A 23053-nucleotide genomic window follows, 5' to 3' on the forward strand; every position below is an offset into this window, starting at 1 on the left:
TCAGAAGTTTTCTTGCCTGTCTGAGTTGATTTTCTTTTTTACAAATGTGAAGTTCCCTGTTTTTGTTAACTGTTTTTTTTTTGTCTTCCATTGGCGATTGTTTTTTGTTGTTAATACCAGTGGCTTAGTGGTAATGTGACAACACTCACACGCCAGAGAACTGGGTTCTATTACAGAGTCAGACAGCTGCATAAAACATATGCTGCATAAGTTGGTGGTTTATTCTGTTGTGGTGAGCCCTGACTAATAGAGGGACTAAGCTGAAAAGAAAATGAATGAATATTGAAACTATTTAAAGAATTAAAATTATTGGATATAATAAACAAATTAAATATATAAACCAATATAAAATAAAAACAAGAGATTTTGAAAAAAAAAATCTAAAAACAATAAACAACTGAGGAGTTTTGAATTAATATTTATGAAGGATTTGGAAATGAAGATATTGATCAAATCATACAAACAGAGCCTTTTTAGTGGGGGGTGATTGAAACTATCAGAAACGACCTTTCTTTTTTTCATCAGTCCTGCACTGCAAACAGATTGGAAAAATGCAGGTAAAAAGTGTTCTATGGCCTAAAACAAGTATATGTTTTTATATGATGTGGTAAAATTTAAAAATGAAATTTTGGTAACACTTAATAACTACACACAGGGCCGGCCCGTGGCATAGGCTGTATAGGCAAATGCTAAGGGCTCTGTACATCCAGGAGGACGCCTAAAATGGGGAAGAAAAAAAGTGCAACTTTCTCTATTGTTAAAACTAGTTGGTATAATGCCACAAACTGTATGGTGCGCAGGGGATCAAAAAAGAAAAAGAGGAAGAAAAACGCAACAAAGACAGGTAATGTTACTATAAAGATTGACTGAAAATAATGATTATTTTGCTGTATCCAAGCGATAATTGATAAGGCCATTAACAATTAGCATGAAACATACCTGTCAACCCTCCCGTTTTTGCCGCTGTCACATTTAATTTTGTGTTTGTTTAATCTCTATGTGAAAAGTGAAAGTACCATCAATACCGAGCCGATCTCAAATGTGATAAAATTGCAAGAGCTAGTCAAGATAATTAGCTATGCTTTTGCTTTATTTTTGCTTGAAAGCAGTTAAAAGAATATAAAAACATCTGCATTCAGTTCCTTCCATTAAAGCTGTGTGTCGATCGTCACAACCTCTGAATTCAGTGTATCTGTATGCATGCTGATGCTTATAGATCTGTGCATTCTTACAGTGACACCTCTGTTATCAAACAAAACACTATGAGAGATTCATTTGCTGATCTTCATTAAATAACTATAATAACTTTCATCAATATGCAAATACAATAAAAAGTGAAATAGATTGTATACAGATGTTACTACTTCAATGTGTTCCTTGTGCCGCCATTCATACCGCGGCGACGGCGGTACTTGATGCGCCAGCAGCATTTGACCGCTGGGTGGCACTTTAACCACAGATATTCAGCTTTGCCTTTTCACAATGCTAAACAGACTGTTCTGTAGGCGTAGCTTACTGTATGTGATGTGATGTGTTCAATTAAAATATAATTTTAATTTAGTTTTTCTGGTAATAGACATGCTCTTACACTACTATGCTGCAGAAAAGATACATGGTGAGAAGTCAAAAAGCAAATATAAGAATTAAGTTATTAGCCTTCAGTGCCCGATTTAATTGCGTTGGGGTGAAAATAATGTTTTGATTTCTTTGACTATCATGGCAATGTTATAATCTCAAATCTTAAACGTGCGCATATGAAAAACAGCAAAATAATATAGATTATCCTGCCGGTAGAGCACATCACCTCACAGTTGTGAACTTGCGATCACCTCAACTTACATTTAAAATTTGTTTACCTGGTTTATTGTAAACTTTTTAAGTGCAAAGAGGATTCGTTTTGGAAAATATATTTGAAGAAATGAAAGACAACTAAAGTGAAAGCATAAACATTCAGTACAAATAAGTAGTCTTAAATAAATAAATAAATAAATAAATAAAGCAGTCTTTTAGTCTAAATATAGAGAGATGTAGTTTGCTATTTTGATAGGACTAAGACAAGATATTTTCATTTATGTTTTTAATTTACATTTTTATTTACATTTTCGTTGTTGATTATATTTTACTATCTCATTTTATGTTTCAATTATAGTACATAATAATAAACGAATAATGAAAATAAATAAATAATGAAAATAGGACATAAATTAAGTCTGGCAGGTTTATTTTTAATAATTTAGTTTCAGTTCCGTTTTTTTGTTTCAAAACGTCAATGTTCTGCTTTAAAGTATAACTGTTTTGTTTTGTTTTTTTACTTAATGGCTCAGTAAGTTTTGTATTTTAATTTCATATTCAGTCAACTTGCATATGCGTGTGAAATATAATGCCGCATAACCGCGGAAAAAGAAGAAAAGGCTGTCAGTTAAAGCTAATCAAAATTAGCTATATTAAAATACAGCATTTATGTTAATACAGGCAGAGTGTGAACAAACTCAAGGCTAAGATATGTTTTTTTAATGCATTTAAAAATAAATGCTATATAAATAAATGTTTTTTATTTTTTTACTTATTTTGTATGGTAAAGGACAATGCACATTATGTTATTGATGTAAACTTAGGCTAAAACTTACCATTGATAAACGTGACCCACCTCAAGCAGATCACTTAAAGTGTAATAAAAATAATGTTGCCGCAGGACATAAACGAAGTCCCGCAAGTTTATTTTTAATAATTTAGTTTCAGTACTATTAACTTTTTTTTTTCTCAAAACATCAATAGCACCTTCAATAATCTAAACATTAAAGATAGACCGCAATATGTGTTGAGTGGCTATATGTGGTGAAGAACGAAGGCAAAGCTAAGTGTGATTATTGTAATAAACTAATAAGTTATAAAGCAGAGAGTCCCGACCAACAGGACTGACTTAGCATATGCGGTTGGCTCATTCTTCACGAATATAGAATTAAAATAATGGCGCGTTAGGTTCATTGTGCATCCCGCAGGTGCAACCAACAAGAGTTGTGCATTTTAGTTTAACTTTTTTGAGCGTTATAAGCAGCTCGGTGTTAGTTTTTAATTAAATATATCGAGCCGAAAGTAAGCAGCGCATTCTCTAAGCCTCCTCCTTTATAACCAGCGGGACACGCTACTGAAGCAGGAGAGACACTCCGTCGTTCATAATCTTAGCTGATGTGTCGGAGTAGAAAGAATATATCAAAGAGGAATGTTCTTTTTACAGTGCCGATATGTTTAATCTTTTTTTCCCTGTCATTTCTCTTCAGCAAATTATATTTTTAAAGCTGCTTGATTCTTTTAAAACCGAAAGCAGAGCCCGTCAATTGGTGTTTTTTCATAAGATACTCCTTTATTAATGTTTTATTTTATGAGTGTCTTTAATGTGCTTTTTAATAGTTTTATTTTATTCAAAGCAGCGCCTAAAAGCGAATTTATCCTCAAATCGTGGCGTGAGAGCGATGTCATGTGCATATATTGCCTTTTTTTCTGATCTTTTTGCATAAAGGTTTTAATCAAAAGACAGGTAATTTAATTACTTTCGATGTGCTAAAATATTTGTTAAATAAATGTTATTAAAAAAAAGGCATATGCAATGTGCTCTGACGGGTAAAATCAGATTCTTTCTCTCTTTCAAGTTCAAAGCAAATTTGAATGCCAAAGGATTTTAGATGCATATACAAGACTATATGTAGTATATTAACATCAACAAATTAATAAAATAAGTAGCAAATGAGAAATAAATGACAGACAAGTTGATAAAAACAGACATTATCTCTAAAAGTTATTAGAATTGCAAGATTAAAACAGCTGAATATAGGCCTAAAATAAATCTAGAAAGCTTGCGCACTGATATTTATTCTTTTTTTTTTTTCGAATAACGAACAATTTCAACCGCGGGGAGATACCGACAGCTTGATTTGCAGTATTTTCTAACATGTTAGAAGAGGGCAGCGGACATGGCTGCCGGTGGGGAAGCGCTGTGCCCTCAGCAGCTGATTGAGACCGAGCTGCATATCAAGTGCACTAAATACTCCGAGACAGGCACGTGCACACATAGGGCTCAACCTGTGCAGTGCACATGCCCTTTTTAGTCTTGGATAGAAAGTGCCCTTCCAAAATGATCAAAAGTGCCCCCGCAACGCGGCACACCCTCGGTCCCGCCCTTCAGTAGGCGCGCAACAACACCGCTCTTGACAACACCACGTCAACACCGCTCTTCAGTCAGTGGCGTAGCGCAAAATGCGGAGGCCCCCCTGCAGGGATCACCGATAGGGCCCCCAGTTTTCAAGGGGGTCGGGGGGGTTTGGGGGCGGCAGAGCCAGAGATATACACATATACACATATATCTATGATCAGGAGTTTTCCTGGATGTTAGTATTTTTATTTTTATTTCAATTATGAAAATTATAATTTTACATCACTTTTCTACATTGATGGATCAGTGACCGCATGGGCATTCCTGACAAAAAGCTTGTGTTTGTGTGTACAGAAATGTACTATTCACCCTCCCTGTTAAATTTGATCTAATCATGTCCTGGAACACAGCTCCTCTCCTGCTTTCACTTCTCATACTGACGGAGGGAGCGATTTGTTTGTGAATGAATCTCCATTATCAACGACTCCTTCACTAGCCGACAATAATACAAGTTTCTGGCACAGCAGCATCTCGTTGTCATATTTCTTTTTCATTGTTTGCTGATTTTATTCAACAAAACTAGCATAAGCCGAGTATTTAGTGCGAATTGGAGCTACTTTGACTTATAGTGAATGCAGTAAGTGGCTGTATTAGTATCAATAACGCTACCTGTTTAGCACAAATTTCAGAACATACAAAAACGTAAAAAACTTAATCCTACCTATGGAATGTTCTGCCTTTGTGCTTTGTTTTCTTTGTTTGCTCGTTACTACACTCGTAGACAGCGCTACAGTCCCGCATCTTCACGTAATTGTCTAGTGCGACTGAATGACATTTGTCCTGGGAGCACTGTACCAATGTGGCGGCGCTATTGACGCATGCTCAGGGTCCCTATACAATATCTAGTGTATATATCTATGTCACAAATTAAGGTGCGGGGAAAGGAGGCGGAGTGGAGCGACAACGCGGGGAATCCTTCACAAACTGAGGAGCGATCACAAACCGAAAGCGGCGAGAGCGTCAAAGTAGCCAGAAGTCATTCATTTTTTAACGAGAACCGGCGGCGAGAAACAGCGGCGCGTCTTCATTGGCTATGACGCGGTTCGGCGGCAAGCAATCAGAATGAAGTAGTCCACCGCTTGAGAGGTGTTCGGAGAACACAGACCTGTGAACTTTGGTTCCGTCCACAGTTGTTCCCAAGAGTTTGATTATTGCGGTTCCTGGATTTTAAATTTTTGAATATCGCGACGACGTGGGGCCCCCTAATCACGCGGGGCCCCCCCGCGGTGCGTGCCCTGCGGGCCCGTCCGCTACGCCACTGTCTTCAGTACTCGCGCAACAACAACCCCCAACCCCCCCCCAACCCCCCCCACTCTTCAAAAAATTTCTCCTGCACATGCCCCGGGCCTGCTCCGAGATCAGGGAGAAATTCTACCCGATAATCCAACACATACAAAACAATTTGAGTCCCTGTCGAACAGAACCCATCTTACTGGGGGAGTGTGTGTGCTGCTGTGTGTTCAACTAACAATACCCGCTCCTGTCTCCAACACACAAGCTGGAACTCTTTATGTGGACCTACTTTTGATAATAGGGTACTATTATTACCTTTATACTATTTAATGTTATCAAAAATCTATTTTTATTTTTATTATTATATTTTTATTTTTTTATTCTATTTTTATTTTTATTAATCATTTTTTATTATGTTATTTTCATATTTGTTTGCACTACTGCCCTTTTTGTCTTGTTTGTGAGACGCGACGCTGCACTGCTTTGGCAAAACGAACGTACAGTTACTTGTCATGCCAATAAAGCACCTCACAAATGTGAAAATGTGAAAATAGCCTAGGCAACAAATAAATAGTAGTCTAATAATAACAAAAAATGCCCTTTTCATTTTCATACAATAGGCCTATGTGTGGGTTTTGACAATATGTGTTTAATTAAGCTATAAAGATTTGCCATTTCAGATGAAATGCATAGTAAAATATGAAATAAATGTCTCTTTTGCTGAATATTTAATTAATCTATATATTTTATATTTTAAAAATCAACTCCTTTTTGCCCAGAGAAAGAGGCGCGCGGCACTAGCGGACATGGGGTGCTTTCCCAAAAAAAGACGTACAGTAACTTGCGGCTGAACTATGCACAGTTTGGGGGAAAAAAGGATATAGTGATGCATGTTTCCCAAAACCCCTAGTTTCTCTGTCGCAGATCCATCATTTGAATCACGTTATAAGTAAAACGCACATAATGATAAAGCACACAATCATCATGAGGGCAATTAAATAAAGACAACCTAAACGTATTTTAATTGTTTATTTATGTAATGTGAGTTTTTATAACTTTGTTCTTTAAATTATTTCAATATAACTTAGGCTATTCTATCGTGATGACACCATAAAAGGCCTTCAATGCATTGATATAGGTAATAGGGATACAATGAAAAGCCGTTTTAACTATTGACCCTGTTTTTATTCATTGACGGCTTCCCAACGCCGCAATTCTGTTGCGGGAAAAAAACTGCTGCAAATAAGCAAATTTATGACAATACACATTTAATAGTTTCATGAAAGTAGTTGCTGGTGTGCTTCATCTGCGTGATTCTGATTTGACATTCTTCCGCTAAACTTGCTCTGTGTTGAGGTGTGAATGAGCTGTGCTCTTTGCTATTGAGGCTAAGACATCAAGGTGTAAATGAGCTATAGTTCTCTTTGCAACTTTCAGTTTTGAGGTGGGGGAAGTGGGAAGAGGCAATTCAAATGTACCATCTCTAAAAATAAAAAGGTCGCTTACGCGGAATTTGTGTTTAAAGATTATTACCTTATTTTTATTTTATTATTATTAATTTATTCATTCATTCTTCATTCATTTTCTTTTCGGTTTAGTCCCTTTATTAGTCTGTGATCGCCACAGCGGAATGAACCGTCAACTTATCCAGCATATGTTTTACGCAGTGGATGGCTTCGGGACGGAGTGAAAGGAAAGGCGGAATTTGCCCCGAGTCTGGGAAAGATGGCTTGCCGTAATTACACTAGTTTTCCTATCGCACACATGCGCCAAACACATAAACAAATAAATAAAAAAGGGAAAGAAAACATCTAGCCTTGAGGTCTTTTTGCTTATAATCGCCCTTATGTTTCCGTTTTAAATGTAAGGCTGTTGCATAAAATAATACAATTTTAATTTATAAGTTACTTTGCTCAATCCCCTTGATGTTTCAATAACGCATAATAATCTACACACCATATTAAAGACACAGCAGACATAAAGGTTGTGTGTGAGAGCCCGAGCAAAAAAGGATCAGAAATTGATCACGCACGCACAGGAAAAAAGGCAATTATGCAACACATGACATGCATCGCTCTCAATTGACGGGCTCTGCTTTCTGTTTTAACATAATCAAGCAGCTTAAAAAATAATTTGATGAAGAGAAATGACAGGAAAAAAAGTAATAAAAAAAATAAATAGATTAAACGTATCAGGACTGTTAAAAGAACATTCCTCTTTAATATATTCTTTCGACTCAGATACATCAGCTAAGATTATGAATGACGGAGTAGGCTATCTCTCCTGCTTGCCTCAGCAGCGTGTGTCCAGCTGGTTATGAACGAGGAGGCGGAGAGAATGCGCTGTTTAGTTTCGGTTTGATATAAAAACTAACACCGAACTGCTTATAACGCTCAAAAAGTTAAACTAAAATGCACAACCCTTGTTGGTTGCACCCGCAAGTTGTGTTATTTATATTTGTGGCTGTGAAGTTTATTCATATATATATATATATATATAGCCTATATATATATATATATAGCCTATATATATATATATATAGCCTATATATATATATATATATATATATATATATATATATATATATATATATATATATATATATATATATATATTGAGATACTGAGCCATTACAAGTAAAAAAAACAACAACAAAAAACTAAAATTTTACTTAAAAGAAGAACAGACGTTTTGAGAAAACAAACTGAACAGAACTGGAACTAAATTATTAAAACTAAACTTGCAGGACTTCGTTTATGTCCTGCGGCAACTTTATTATTATAACACTTTTTTTTTTTTGCCCCGAGTCTGGGAAAGATGGCTTGCCGTCATTACACCGATCACACACGAGTTACATGCGTCAAAAACATAAATAAATAAATAAATAAATAAATAAATAAATAAGGGAAAGAAAACATCTAACCTTATAGGCTGAGGTCTTTTTGCTTATAATCGCCCTTATGTTTCCGTTTTAAAGGCTGTTGCATAATACAATTTTAATTTATAAGTGACTTTGTTGCGTCCCCTTGATGTTTCAATAACGCATAATAATCTATACACCATATTAAAGACAACAGAAAGACATAAATCTTTACAAATTACCTGTCCCCTTTTGTAGACTCAAAACAAGTGTCAAATCTTGAAAAAATTGCCTGAGCCATATTAAAATATAATTTAAAGAATTATTATCGGATAAAACCGCATTAAATAAATAAACCAATATAAAACAAGCAAAAGCAAGCTATAACAGTTTAGGTATAGGTCTATGTAGCCTACATAAATGAAACCGTTAAAGTCAAATTAAACTTTCATTTTACAAGATTTTTTTTTTTTAAAGATTTTAGATATTTTCTAAAAACAATAAACACCAGAGAAAGTTTAAATAATTATATAGTGGTTACGATGATAATAATTAAATCGTTCAAACAGAGCATTTTTTGGGGAGAGTGAAAGCAGAATGCGACCTTTTGATGAATTAGCTCTAACCTTTGACAGTATTTTTTCTTTCCGCGGTTATGCGCGCATTATATTTCAAATGCATATGCAAGGTGACTGAAATTGAAATTAAAATACAAAACATACTGGGCCATTAAGTAAAAAAACAACAACAGTTATACTTTAAAGAGAACTTTAAAGAGAACATTGTTGTTTTGAAACAAAAAAAATAACTAAAAACTATTAAAAATAAACCTGCGAGATATGTCCTGCGGCAAAATTATTTTATGAAGCAGTATTCAACTTAAGCTCTTTAGACCATGCGCCTGACCGTTTCTTAGTGTTTCACCACATGTCCTTAAATACATAAGGCCTATTTTTATTATTTTTCATTATTCGTTAATTATTATGTACAATAATTGTGACATAAAATTAAATAGTAAAATATAATCAACAACGAATATGTAAATAAAAAGGTAAATTAAAACATAAATGAAAAGGTCTTGTGTTAGTCCTACCAAAATAGCAAACACTGAAAATCTCTTTACATTTAGGCTAAAAGACTGCTTTAATTTTTTAATTTAGGCATACTTAGAATATTTGTACTGAATGTTTGTGCTTTCATATTAGTTGTCTTTAACTTCTTCAATTCTATTTTTCAAAAAGAATCCTCTTTGCACTTAAAAAGTTTAGAATAACAATAATTTGTGTTAACAAATTTTAAATGATTAATAAAGGAATTATAATGCTTTGACTTATTGTTTAATCTCATTTACAAGCACAATAGCATATTTAAGGCTGCTGTGTGGGCTATTTCTGTCGGTTCGCATCCCGTCCCTTTGCGCCCCCTGGCGGCTCATTCACAAACTGCGGTCATACACTAAAAACAAAGCGGCTCCTATTTCAAACGGCGGCGGTATATGACGCGGCGGTAATAGTCACTTTGAACTCTCACCTACTGTAGCTTTATTTAATTTCTGTTTAGGTTTTGTTTTTCCATCTTGTTTTTATTTTTTACTGTACTAAAGCATTAAAATACAATATTTTGCTGATGTATTTAAGAAATTGTACATACTAGTTTGAAAAACACTTCCACTGTATTTTTTCTTTGAACCCACAAAATGTAGTCCAACCACAAGGTTTTTATCTTTTTCACAGCCAAAAGACTGACTAAAACTAGACTACAATCTGTTAGTCTAAGTAGTAATATTAATAACAAAATTAACTATTATTAAAAATAATAATGATTAATACTTGGTTTGTAAGTTTTGTTTATTTAAATTTTGTTGAAAAGTTTAAAAAAGTATAAAATGTTATTGGTGGTGTTTTTATGTTTTTTATGTAAGATCTGCAACTTCTATTAATCTAAATTCTGTTTCTTCAATGACTATTTTATTTGATAGTTCTGAGTGTATTGTTTCTGTGTCTTTACATTCTATGTTTTTACTTTTAACCAGCTTTATATGTTCTAGAATCGATTATTTTATAAAAATATCGATATTTCCATTATTTGGAGCAAATATGTATTTTATTGGAAGTAGAAACACAGCGAAAAATAACCACATTTACCCTAGTTTCTCTGAATAATGCCAACTTAGTCGGACTACTTGTTCTCCCGCCTGCAAAGTCATGTGCATAATATGGCACTGAACAACTGCAGACTCAAAGCTCGCTTGCCATTCAGTCCGCTGGGCTGGCATATGCAAAGTTATGTGTGGAGCTCCTTCACTTCCATAAACTCAAACTTTGTGGTTTGTGACACGTGTAACAAAAACAGTGAGGTATTGTGGTAATACCACAAACCTAATCAAACATCTACATATAAATGAAAAAACAGAATATGACAACGTCATGACTAGGTGGTCAGATGAGGAAGAAAAGGAGAGGCACAGGTGCTGATAGGGTGAGACAGATATCGCTTTCAGAGTCCTTAGGGGCAGCAGGCAGGCACCATCCAGGTACAGAGGGAGATAATGCGGCAATGTGGCTGTATTAGGTGTCTTGGGTTTTTTTTTTGTGTCAATGATAAAACAACAAAAAAAGGTTCAAAACACTTTCGTGAGAACCGGATTAACATGTCACTAAATGTAGAAGTGTAAATGTTTTTTTCAGATTGTAGCGCTGCCACATAATTGAGGGATGCTTTCTGTTATATTCATTAAATGTGTGAATAGGCCTGGCAGTAAAGCATACTCGCGGTTCTTGAGGCTCCAAATATACAACTGAGTAATGGACTTTTATTTTAGATTCTTTATTTTGAAGGGATGAGGTGAGGTGAATGTATCGGTGTTCTATTTCCTGTTCTGTTGATCTTTTTTCTATATATACACATTCACATAACATACTCACCACAAGGGGGAGATAGAGGGCACCTGGACATTACTCACAGTGTCATCCGAAGAAGTCAGAGGAGCACATGGAGTAAGAGTTTGCCAAGGTCTACCTTTTTCTTGTTTTTGTGTGCGAAGGACAATCGTTTTTGTGGATTTTTTGCCCTTTTTGGACTTGTTAGTCTTTTAGTTCTGAAGTAAAGACTATCCTAAGAGGACACTTGCAACTTATGATGGTACAATTATCTGGACTCAAACCTTTCTGGTGAGAACAATCCATTTTGCATTTACTCTCATCCACGGACTTTGGACTTTGCACATATACATACATACATACACACACACCCTCACTCACCATTTTTGTATTATGTTATTGTATAAATGTTGTTTGTGTTTTTGTTTCATTGTTAAGACTTGTTCAGTGACATTTCTGGTTCTATTAAACTATCTCTCAATCCATGATAAAATTTGAATACAGAAACTAGAGAATTGAACCCTATCTTTTATTTTTTTTCTTGTGTATCCCGTTGATTTAAAGACGAGTGTTACATAGTGGTGGCCAGTACGGGGACAATTCAATATTTAGCACTAGTTCTCTGTTTCATTTATTATCATGGATACTGCATATACAACTGTGGATGAAGTTGAAATTACAGAAATTACAGAACCACAAATTAACCCTGTAATACACACTGTTGATTTAAGTGAAGGAAATGAAACTGATTATACAGGTGAACAATTTACAACTAGACGTAATCCAACTGAACAATTAACATCACTGCTTAGTTCATTATATATATCTGATCATGATCAAACTGCTGATGTTGTTTCTGATGAAGTGGGTAATCAAGGAATTCATGATGAAGTTTTTCAGTTAAAGGAGGATTTATTGGCCCTTTCTGATAAAGTTCAAAATATGGAACATGACTTTAACCAAGCTTTTGAGAGTACAGTGAATCGTGAAACAAACTTTAGACAAGCTTTAGATGATCGTTTGAACAGTATGCAAGAAAACTTTGAGGATTCATTGAAGAAATTAGAAAAAGCTGTCATTGATTGTTTTCTAAGGAGAGATGAAAAATGGGAAAGTAAAATTAAACAAATTTACTCCACTAGCACCCCTTTTCCTTCTAGAAGGCAAACTAGACAGACAAATGTTACCCATTCTGATCTTTTTTCTGCTGCACAGTCACCTATAACTCAACCATCTTTTAATGCTACTTACCATGTTTCTGCTCCTAGTTCCTCTGGTCACCAGACACAGTCTGACGCTAACGTTTTACCTGGTTCATCCTCCTTTTTCGCTCGACCTCCGGTACGTCTGGAGTTCCCCTCTTTTGGTGAAACCTGTGAGACAGCTGATGTATTCAACTTCATAGAGAAATGTGAAGACTATCTAGAGGTGAGACCATTGTCCAATATAGAGCTATTGGGTACACTTAGCACTGTCCTGCAAGGTCCAGCTTTAAGTTGGTGGAAGGCTGAAAAGGGAAAGGTGAAAGACTGGGAATCCTTTAAAAGAGCATTAATGGATGCATTCCTACCAGCTGACTATATGTCTGAAGTAGAAGAAAAACTTAGAAATATGGTACAGCAGCCCAATCAACGGCTCAGGGATTTTGCATACAATTATCGTGCTTTATGCCTGAAATGGAAACCAGATGCTTCAGAAGAAGAGCTGGTGAATAGGATTCTGAATAACATCAACCCCAGAGTTGCAGGATGCTTGAGGGGGACAGTTAATACTGTTAGTCAACTGGTGAAAGTGGGAGCACTGGTGGAAAAGGACTGCTTGGGGACAAAGGAGTACTGGAAGAAAGTGGAAAGTAGTAATGAAAGAGACAAGAACAAGAAATCCTCTGAAGCTGGTTCACGTAAACATCTGGCTGGTGTGACTTTAACCCAACATCATCCAACATCCTTCTTGTTGGGAGTAACCATCAAAGTGAATGAACAGGAGATAACAGCCATCCTGGATACAGGTAGTACCTTTACTTTAATTCAAGAGAGTGTGTGGAAGAGACTAAGATGTAAGAGAGTTGAAGCATCAAAGACTCTATCCTCTCAAAAATTCATCATGGCTGATGGAACCATTCACCACTCTAAGGATCATCAGTTGATGAGTGTTGAGTGGCATGGAGGAAAGTTCGAGATTGGAGCCTTCATTATGAAAGATTCTCATTTGGCTTTCCCTGTTATCATTGGACTTGACTTTCTGAAGCTCGCCAGAGTGGTGGTGGATTTAGAACATGGGAGATATGGTATGAGAAGAGGAAAAGACTGTGAGTACTTCCCCTTCATGTCTGTTTTACCTCCTTGTTCCCAGGAAATGCCTGTAAGTCCATCCTGCTCAGTGAGACATGCTGCACTCCACCTGTACTGTGCTGTTCCACCTGACTATCAACCAAAAGTTACTTATCCATCTGACACATCAAACATCTGTTTTCCAGATGAAGTAAGAGACTTGATCACTGCATGGCCAATTACCACCTCAGAAAAACTTGGGCATACATCGATTTATCAACACAAAATCACCCTCACAGACCACACTCCAGTAACATCAAGAGCTTATAGAGTATCTCCATTGAAGAAACGCATTATTGAAGAAGAAGTAGATCGGATGCTGGAGAACAACATCATTGAGCCTTCTTTCTCACCTTGGTCTTCTCCGGTGGTCCTAGTCCCTAAGGAAGATGGAACTTATCGTTTCTGTGTAGACTACAGACGTCTTAACAGAAAGACCATCTTTGATGCTTATCCCATGCCTCTAATTCAGGACATCTTGGAGTCATTGGAGGGAGCTACTTGGTTTACATCCTTGGATTTAAGATCTGGATATTGGCAAGTCGAGATGGCAGAGGAAAGCAAGGAGTTGACTGCTTTTATCACCACCAAAGGCCTATTCCATTTTAAATCGATGCCATATGGACTGAAAAACTCTGCTGCAACATTCCAACGACTAATGGAGAGAGTGTTGGGAGAGTTGAGGGGTAAGATATGCTTTGTCTACATCGATGATATCATCATTTATTCAAAAACCCCAGAAGAACATAAGAAACACTTACACCAAGTATTCGAGAGACTTACTCAGGCCAACCTAACCCTGAACATGAAGAAATGTCAGTTTTTCACCAGACAACTGAAATTCCTTGGACACCTGATCACTGAAAGAGGGATAGAAATGGACAAAGAAAAGATTCAAGCAGTGGTGGATTTTCCTACACCATCTGACCTGAAGTCCCTCCAGCGGTTTTTGGGGTTAGCAGGTTGGTATCACCGCTATATTCCTCATTTTGCTGATATCACTGCTCCCCTAAATCAGTTGAAGAAAAAAGGAGTGAAATGGGATTGGACTGAGGAATGTCAATCAAGTGTGAATGCTCTGAAGCAATCCCTACAACATGCACCTATACTTGCACAACCAGATACCACTAAGCCTTTCCAGATACACACAGATGCTAGTGATGTGGGACTAGGAGCTGTACTTACTCAAACTTGTGACAACCAAGAGAAAGTAATCGCCTATGCTTCAAGGACTCTGTCTCCAGCAGAGAAGAACTATAGTACATCAGAGAAAGAGTGTTTGGCGGTGGTCTGGGCAGTAGAAAAATGGAGACATTACTTGGAAGGAATGCCTTTTGATGTTTTCACAGATCATTCTGCATTGACTTGGGCATTTAATTGCCCAAAGACCTCTTCTCGTCTAACACGCTGGACCCTGAGGCTGCAGCAATTTGACTTTAGAGTGCATCACCGTAAAGGGTGCGTAAACTTAGTACCTGACGCCCTGTCAAGAGCTGGTGATTCATCAGTACCTAACCCTTGTCTTTCCATCACTTCAACAACTGCGTCAGAGTTACCCATCAGTCTGGATGAAATTCAAAAAGCTCAACAAGATGACAAAGCTCTCCTCCAGTTAACATCCACTCCATCACGCTGTGTTGCCAAAGATCAAGCCATTACCTTTGAAAAAATCCAAGGTATTTGGTACAGAAAAGTTGACCCCTAAAAGGTGAAGGGAATAAGTATCAGCTTGTGGTACCAGAAGAACTCACTCAGAACTTTCTTCACTACTTCCATGATAATCCACTAGCTGGTCACTTGGGTCAACTCAAAACTCTTCTGAAGATCTTGGAAGTGGCATGGTGGCCATCTGTAAGAAAAGAGGTCTGGAGTTATGTTAAGAGTTGTAAGCTCTGTCAGCAGTACAAGCCTAGTAATAGTAAACCCTCTGGACTTTTGCAGAGTAATTTAATTACTGAACCAGGACACACTCTAGGGACTGACCTGATGGGACCATTCCCTATGAGCAAGAAGCGGAATGCTTATATTCTTGTGATTGTGGACTACTTCACAAAGTGGACTGAATTATTTCCCTTGAGAGACAGTAAGACCCAAAAGATTGCAAAGATTCTCAAAGAGGAAATATTTACCCGATGGGGTGTCCCAAAGTATTTGGTCTCAGACAGAGGTCCACAATTTACTTCTTCCATCTTGTCCGATGTGTGTAAATCCTGGGGCTGCATACAAAAGCTAACTACTGCTTACCATCCACAAAGCAATCTTACTGAGAGGGTAAATAGGACTCTTAAAACCATGATCGCTTCCTATGTAGGCCAACAACACCAGAACTGGGACCAGTGGTTGCCCGAGTTAAGGTATGCCATCAACACCGCACAGCAGGAGACAACTGGTTGTACCCCAGCGGAGCTTATGGTAGGACGTCAGATCCATGGACCTCTGGAAAGACTCATACATTTGCCTCCATCACCTGAACAAGCATCATACACTGTACTGGATCGACAACACTACCTTCAACAGGAGGTCGTGCAAAGAATGAGGATGAACCAGGCTAAACAAACTAAGTACTACAACCTTAAAAGGAAAGATGTACAATTTAAGGTGGGTGACTTAGTTTGGCTTAAAACTCACCCTTTATCCAGTGCAGTCAGTAAATTCACCGCCAAATTAGCTCCGAAGTGGGAAGGACCTGGGGTGATTACTAAGAGAAAAGGGCCAATAAATTACTCTGTATCATGGGGTGATCCACCAAGAACTGATTGTTTTAATGTGGTTAATTTAAAACGCTTTTATGGTCGTTCTTCCTCCGAGATGCCGGCTGGGGGGGGGGGATCTATGTAGCGCTGCCACATAATTGAGGGATGCTTTCTGTTATATTCATTAAATGTGTGAATAGGCCTGGCAGTAAAGCATACTCGCGGTTCTTGAGGCTCCAAATATACAACTGAGTAATGGACTTTTATTTTAGATTCTTTATTTTGAAGGGATGAGGTGAGGTGAATGTATCGGTGTTCTATTTCCTGTTCTGTTGATCTTTTTTCTATATATACACATTCACATAACATACTCACCACAAGGGGGAGATAGAGGGCACCTGGACATTACTCACAGTGTCATCCGAAGAAGTCAGAGGAGCACATGGAGTAAGAGTTTGCCAAGGTCTACCTTTTTCTTGTTTTTGTGTGCGAAGGACAATCGTTTTTGTGGATTTTTTGCCCTTTTTGGACTTGTTAGTCTTTTAGTTCTGAAGTAAAGACTATCCTAAGAGGACACTTGCAACTTATGATGGTACAATTATCTGGACTCAAACCTTTCTGGTGAGAACAATCCATTTTGCATTTACTCTCATCCACGGACTTTGGACTTTGCACATATACATACATACATACACACACACCCTCACTCACCATTTTTGTATTATGTTATTGTATAAATGTTGTTTGTGTTTTTGTTTCATTGTTAAGACTTGTTCAGTGACATTTCTGGTTCTATTAAACTATCTCTCAATCCATGATAAAATTTGAATACAGAAACTAGAGAATTGAACCCTATCTTTTATTTTTTTTCTTGTGTATCCCGTTGATTTAAAGACGAGTGTTACAAGATGTTCAGGCAGGCGTTTTAAAATATACATGATCAGAAGCTGTCAATAAATATGTAAGTTGGCTTTTTTGTATAATAATTCTTCATCAATAAACAATAAACAAAAATAACCTGTGATATGGTTCGTATTCAGTATAAAGTGACACTTTTAAGTACACAATTTATTACTTTAATTACCCAAACAGTCATTTTTGGGCAGTATTGTAATCGGATCGGTATCGCCGATACTCGCCTTCATTTTACTTGGTATCGGATCGGATAGGAAATCAGTGGTATCACACATCACTACTTTCATTAGCAATTGTTTTAGCAATATAAACTATACTTGCAAAATGTACAATACAAATTATTTTTTGAAGGTCTTTTTGTGGGAAGATACTTTCCTTTTGTAAATTTAGCCCATGTTTGCTTTTACTTGTTTCACGTTTTTATCAAACAACTTTCAAATTTTTTAAGTTTTATTTGCATAATGGCTTTATTCATTTTGCTATTTAAGGTGGAATCATTTGCATGATGTCTACACCAGTGAAACTGCGGATTGTCTTTGGTGCCAACAATTCTGAAAAGCTGACCATACAATCAGGCATGCCAAAGTCTGTGGAGGATCTTTCAAATGAGATCAAACGTCAGTTTGAAATTGAGGGGGACATTAGACTCAAATACATGGACAGTGACTTTGATAATGACTTTGTTAACCTTAATCAAATTGCTAATATACAGGACAAGAGTACAGTTTAAGTTATCTCATTGTCAGATGCTTCGGATGTCAGTCAAGGCTGTGTGAACCTGAGTGGGGACAACACATCTGGCCTGAAGAATTTTAAATACCTACATTCCTATATGATGTGGAGATCCAGCTTCAAAATGCAAACCAGGCCTTCTTGTCCAGCAAAATGTTCCCTAAACTACCCCAGTCACAAGCTAAAATCTGACATCCTGGAAGGTCTGGCTGAGCAAATAATCAAGTTCAAAGCATGTCCTTCAAATTTAGAAATAGAATCTGTTGCTGAAGCTTTAATCAAAGCTCACCCATGTTTGAGGGAACAAGGATCTGTTACTGGCTACTATGGTTGGAAAGATAGCCTCAAGTACAAAATAGCCAACTATAGGACAAAACTTAGAAATTTGGGGTGCCCAGGAATGACCATTAATTCCCTCAAGCACAAGCCTGAAGATAAGTGCCTGCTAGCCTATAATGTAAAAAAAAACCCAGAAAGGCAGAAGTAAATTTTTGCCCCCCCATCCTGCTGGAGAGACCCAGGACAGCCTTGAAGGTGAAAGAGTGGCTTTGTTGACAGAGGTAAAAAAAAAAAAAGACACAACAATGCAGTTATCAGAGAGAAGATGGCCAAGACCTTTGCATATAGGAGACAGGAGGTAGTCAGAGACAAACCCATGATTGCAGAGTTCCAAGACAGATGGCCAGGACTCTTCACAGCACCTGAGGTATAAACTACTGCTTAAAATATTGGTAATCAATGCTATATAATGGATTAAATAACAGCGTGGAATTCAGTATAGAATACAGTTGGAGTAAACATAAGTATAAGCCTTGGATGGTATAGCATGATGTTTCTGGACATTTATTTAAAGGTGGAAGCAGAATTTGTGAGGATTACCACTGTTCCTCTCATCACAAAGTTTTTTTTCTTAACTTGACCACCACACCAATCAGCTCATCAGAATCATCAAGAAAACGGGTAGAGCAAAAGGGAATAAAATTAACCTCGCTTTTGCTCCGACTGCACAGGTATCATTTCTCTATTGTAGATCACGTTTAGAAAGAAGTAATTTTTGTCCAGTCTAAGTTGCCATTTGTCAGAAACCAATAGCATCTGCAAGTGCATCCTATATGAATATAATTTTTTGGTTGTATTATAAAAAGCTTCTCAGATTTAACAGCAACTTTGTAATTTACTTGTTTCTATAAATAAATATTCGTAGCATGCATGTGCCTTTTTAACTGATTGATAAATTTCACAAATTAAACATTTATAGAAGTATAATAGGCTTGTTCTATGTATGTTGACTACTACTTTTTTTTATTTAGAATGAAACTGTTAAAAAGAAGAGGGAGTGCCTTCTCAAGGCACTTTGTATCTACCTGAATGAAGAGCCGAGAAGTCTCTTCAAAAGAATATCAGGTAAGTATTACTTATTATTGCTGCAGTACCTGTATGCTACAGCTGTTAAAAATCAATTTAGCATTCTGTAATACGGCTGGTAGAAACGGGTAGTTTTGTCTAGACCAGGGGTCCCTAAACTCGGTCCTGAAGGGCCGATGTCCAGCAAATTTTAGCTCCAACTTGCTTAGACACTTGCACGGATGTTTTTAGAAAGCCTAGCAAGAGCTTGATTAGCTGGCTCAGGTGTGTCTGATTGGGTTGGAACTAAAACAAAGCAGGACCTGGCCCTCCAGGACCGAGTTTTTGCACCCTTATTCTAGACCAGGGGTGCCCAAACTCAGTCCTGGAAGGCCGGTGTCCTGCAAAGTGTAGTTCCAACCCCAATCAGACACACCTGGGCTAGCTAATCAAGCTCTTGCTAGGCCAGGGGTGTCCAAACTCAGTCCTGAAAGGCTGGTGACCTGCAAATTTTAGCTCCAACTTGCCTCAACACACCTGCAAGGATGTTTCTAAAAAGCCTAGTAAGACCTTGATTAGTGTAACAGAAATTAGCTCATTTTATGAATATTAATAATCAACAATAACGGATTATTCCTAATTATTAATATTCCGGCTTAAGCTTCAGTCAATTTGGTCAAACAAACATATGATTGTATATGATCCTGCCCGCGCGACCGAGCGGATTCTCAGATTATGAATATTAATTATCAACATTACCGAATTATTATTAATCATTAATATTCCGGATCAATTTATTGTTAATTTGACCAAACAAACACAAGCAGAGCCGCCGCTCTTCCGAGCGGACACGGTAATGATCTATTCATTTAGAAAAAGGGAATTTAATTGCTACTTCTTAAGAAGTAGATTAATCATTTATAAGTTTTAATCAACTTATAACAGCTAGGCAGGGGAATCTGTATTTCAGTGACATTTTCTCGTGAGGCAAACAATACAATTCATTTGATTATAATGGGATTTATTAACTAGTCAGACAGATAACGAACAATTGCACGGACATACATTAAACATAGAACAAAGGTAAACCACGTGGAGTGGTCGGGTCTATACAGGTCTAGAGAACATGTAACAACAAAGAGAAATAGTAAAGCGAGGAAATAGAGATTTCAGATAAAGATTGACAACTTTCAGTTCCACACACACCATTAAGGATCACCAAGATTATAAAAAACACCTTTTGGATAAAAGGGGCACAGCTTATTCACATAACTAAAAATACCTGGACTTTCATGTCTGGAGGTCTCTCTCTTTATGCGAGTCTCTTCCTGATGAAACTTCTTTGATGTCCTTCTTGATGGGTTGAGTTTGTAATACAGTTCGGACGAACACGATCGCAAACTTTAAACTGAGTTTACTTTGCCGGAAAATAAGAAAACGTGCCTGGGAAAGTCCATGCGGCGTAAAAGAGCCGCGTGGCCCTCCAAGGGGCCACTTTTGAAGGGTTCTTTGTTCGGACTTCTCTGCTCAGATGTTTGGGAGCAGTCTGGTTATACCTGCGGGTCACGTGACGACCCGTTCAACATTCTTGACCAATGATTTCAGGGCAAAGTTTGAACGCGAAACCTTCCTTTGTCTCGAGGCTGCTCGTATGCAAATTTGAGTGTCCGCCCAAAGCATGCGGAGAGGCGTTTAATGCAGGGAATTAAAGAAGGGAAGTAATGCGAGTTATGATCTTGCTCTATGCATCATGTGTTGTAAAATGTCAGCAGAAACCCATCGGTACCAAACATGGGGGGTTTAAAAGTACATCAACATAATTTTTCACATCCCTACATTATTTAAACTAAAAAGGGCCTAAAAGTACGAATTTGTATAAACTATGAGGAATCGTACACATTACACATGTTAAGTGTAATTAAACAAGAGATTTGGGTTCTAAATGTCTTTGTTTAAATAAAAAAAAAACATTGGAGAGGAATGTCTTTTTCTTCTGTGAGCAAAAGCTGACTAAGGATAGCTTTATCTCCTTTTATCTTATCTGCCATGTTCTTTTGAAGTCGGCAGAGAGTGGTTTAGGACAGTTCTGTGAAGTGTCCCAGACTCGTTACTTGTCAGCAGGAATTTTTTTAGGCCAGACTTTTCGTCACCGAGTGATCTAAATTGCGCTGGAAATTGAACCCAGACCGTTTTCATGGAATGTTGAACGGAATGTTTACCTCCAGCATATATGTTACAATATATATGTTACCAGTTATGTTACATTAGCTTGCCCAAGTGTGTCTGATTGAAGTTGGAACTAAACTTTGCAGGACACCAGCCCTCCAAGACTGAGTTTGGACATGCCTGTACTAGGCTTTCTAGATAATTCTGTGCAGGTGTGTTGAGGCAAGTTGAAGCTAAAATCTGCAGGACACTGGCACTCCAGGACAGAGTTTGTACACCCCTGGCCTAGACCTTTCTGATTATTTTAATTTAAAGGGATAGTTCACGCAAATTGAAAATTTCCTGTTAATTTACTTATCCCTACTGTTCATCCAAGTTGTGACCTTTTTTCTTCAGTATGTCATTAAAGAAGATTATAGCCTGTTTATTTGTGGTTCTTATCGATTCATATAATAGCAGTGAATGGTGATAGGATTTTGCAAAAGAAATGCATACGAATGAGTTCAAATCAATAGCTATGGTTCCTAATGGCACACTGATGTCTTTTGAAGATGTCTTTTTTACAATATTAGCTTTAATCTACAGCCTGGTCAAACACAGGGGTGTAAACTTGTCATCTTTCAACAAAATGCGCCATTTTGATAGATATTAGGGATTGCCTCATCAGCTCGTGCAAATAAAAGGACTACAATCAGACTAAATTCGCACATGAGTTAAGAACTTTTTGACCAGGCTGTGGTTTAAAGCTAAACTTTAAACCACAGAGTGATTATTTCTCTTTACTAAACCTCTGTTTTTAATCGGAATCCATGGCTATTTAAATTCATCTGTATGTATTTTAATAAAAAAAAATATCATTCACTCCTGTTATAGGTCCATAAATATTTGGACATCGACATTCATTCATTAATTTTCTTGACAGCTTAGTCCCTTTGTTAATTAAGTTATTAATTTAGTCCCTTAATCCCTTTATTATTATTAATCTGGGGTCGCCACAGCGGATTGAACCGCCAACTTATCCAGCAAGTTTTTACGCAGCGGATGCCCTTCCAGCTGCAACCCATCTCTGGGAAACATCCACACATACACACACACTACGGACAATTTAGCCTATCCAATTCACCTGTACCACATGTCTTTGGACTGTGGGGGAAACCGGAGCAGCCGGAGGAAACCCATGCGAACGCAGGGAGAACATGCAAACTCCACACAGAAACGCCAACTGAGCCGAGGATCGAACTAGTGACCTTTTTGCTGTGAGGCGAACGTGCTACCCACTGCGCCACTTTGTTGCCTGGACATCGACATTATTCTAAAATTTTTGGTTCTATACACCAACACAATGAATTAAAATTCAGTTTGTGCTTTAAAAACATACCGTCAGTTTACAGTTTACATCCAAATCAGGTGAACGCTGTAAGAAAATACAACAGTTTGCAAATGTGCCTCCCACTTGTAAAGGGACCAAAAGTAATTGGACAGAATAAAAATCGTAAATTAAACTTTTACTTTTTAATACTTAGTTGTAAGTCCTTTGCAGTCAATTACAGCCTGAAGTCTGGATCAACAGACTTAATACAGTTAATACTTAACAGTTAAGTACTTAACACTTTTACAATGTTGCATCAAAGTTGCAGAACAATGAATAAAAACACTTTAATATTTTATTTTGTGTAGACATTTCACAAATCACA

The 23053-nt window shown here is 37.2% G+C and overlaps 1 protein-coding gene across 1 annotated transcript in view; it reads right to left on the bottom strand.

Moving 5' to 3' along the window:
- The window catches only part of olfcs2 (olfactory receptor C family, s2), a 33908-nt gene extending 13190 nt beyond the window's left edge, over positions 1 to 20718 (bottom strand). The window contains exons 1-2 of the mRNA XM_073929493.1: positions 20476 to 20718; positions 18465 to 18550 (exon numbers count right to left, since the gene is read on the bottom strand). Of these exons, the coding sequence (XP_073785594.1) occupies positions 18465 to 18472 (8 nt within the window). The 5' untranslated portion in view covers positions 18473 to 18550; positions 20476 to 20718. The remainder of the gene's footprint in view (positions 1 to 18464; positions 18551 to 20475) is intronic.
- Between the last annotated feature and the right edge of the window lie 2335 nt (positions 20719 to 23053).

This window comes from Danio rerio, chromosome 18 (assembly GCF_049306965.1).
Source record: "Danio rerio strain Tuebingen ecotype United States chromosome 18, GRCz12tu, whole genome shotgun sequence".
Classification (NCBI taxonomy): Eukaryota; Metazoa; Chordata; class Actinopteri; order Cypriniformes; family Danionidae; genus Danio; species Danio rerio.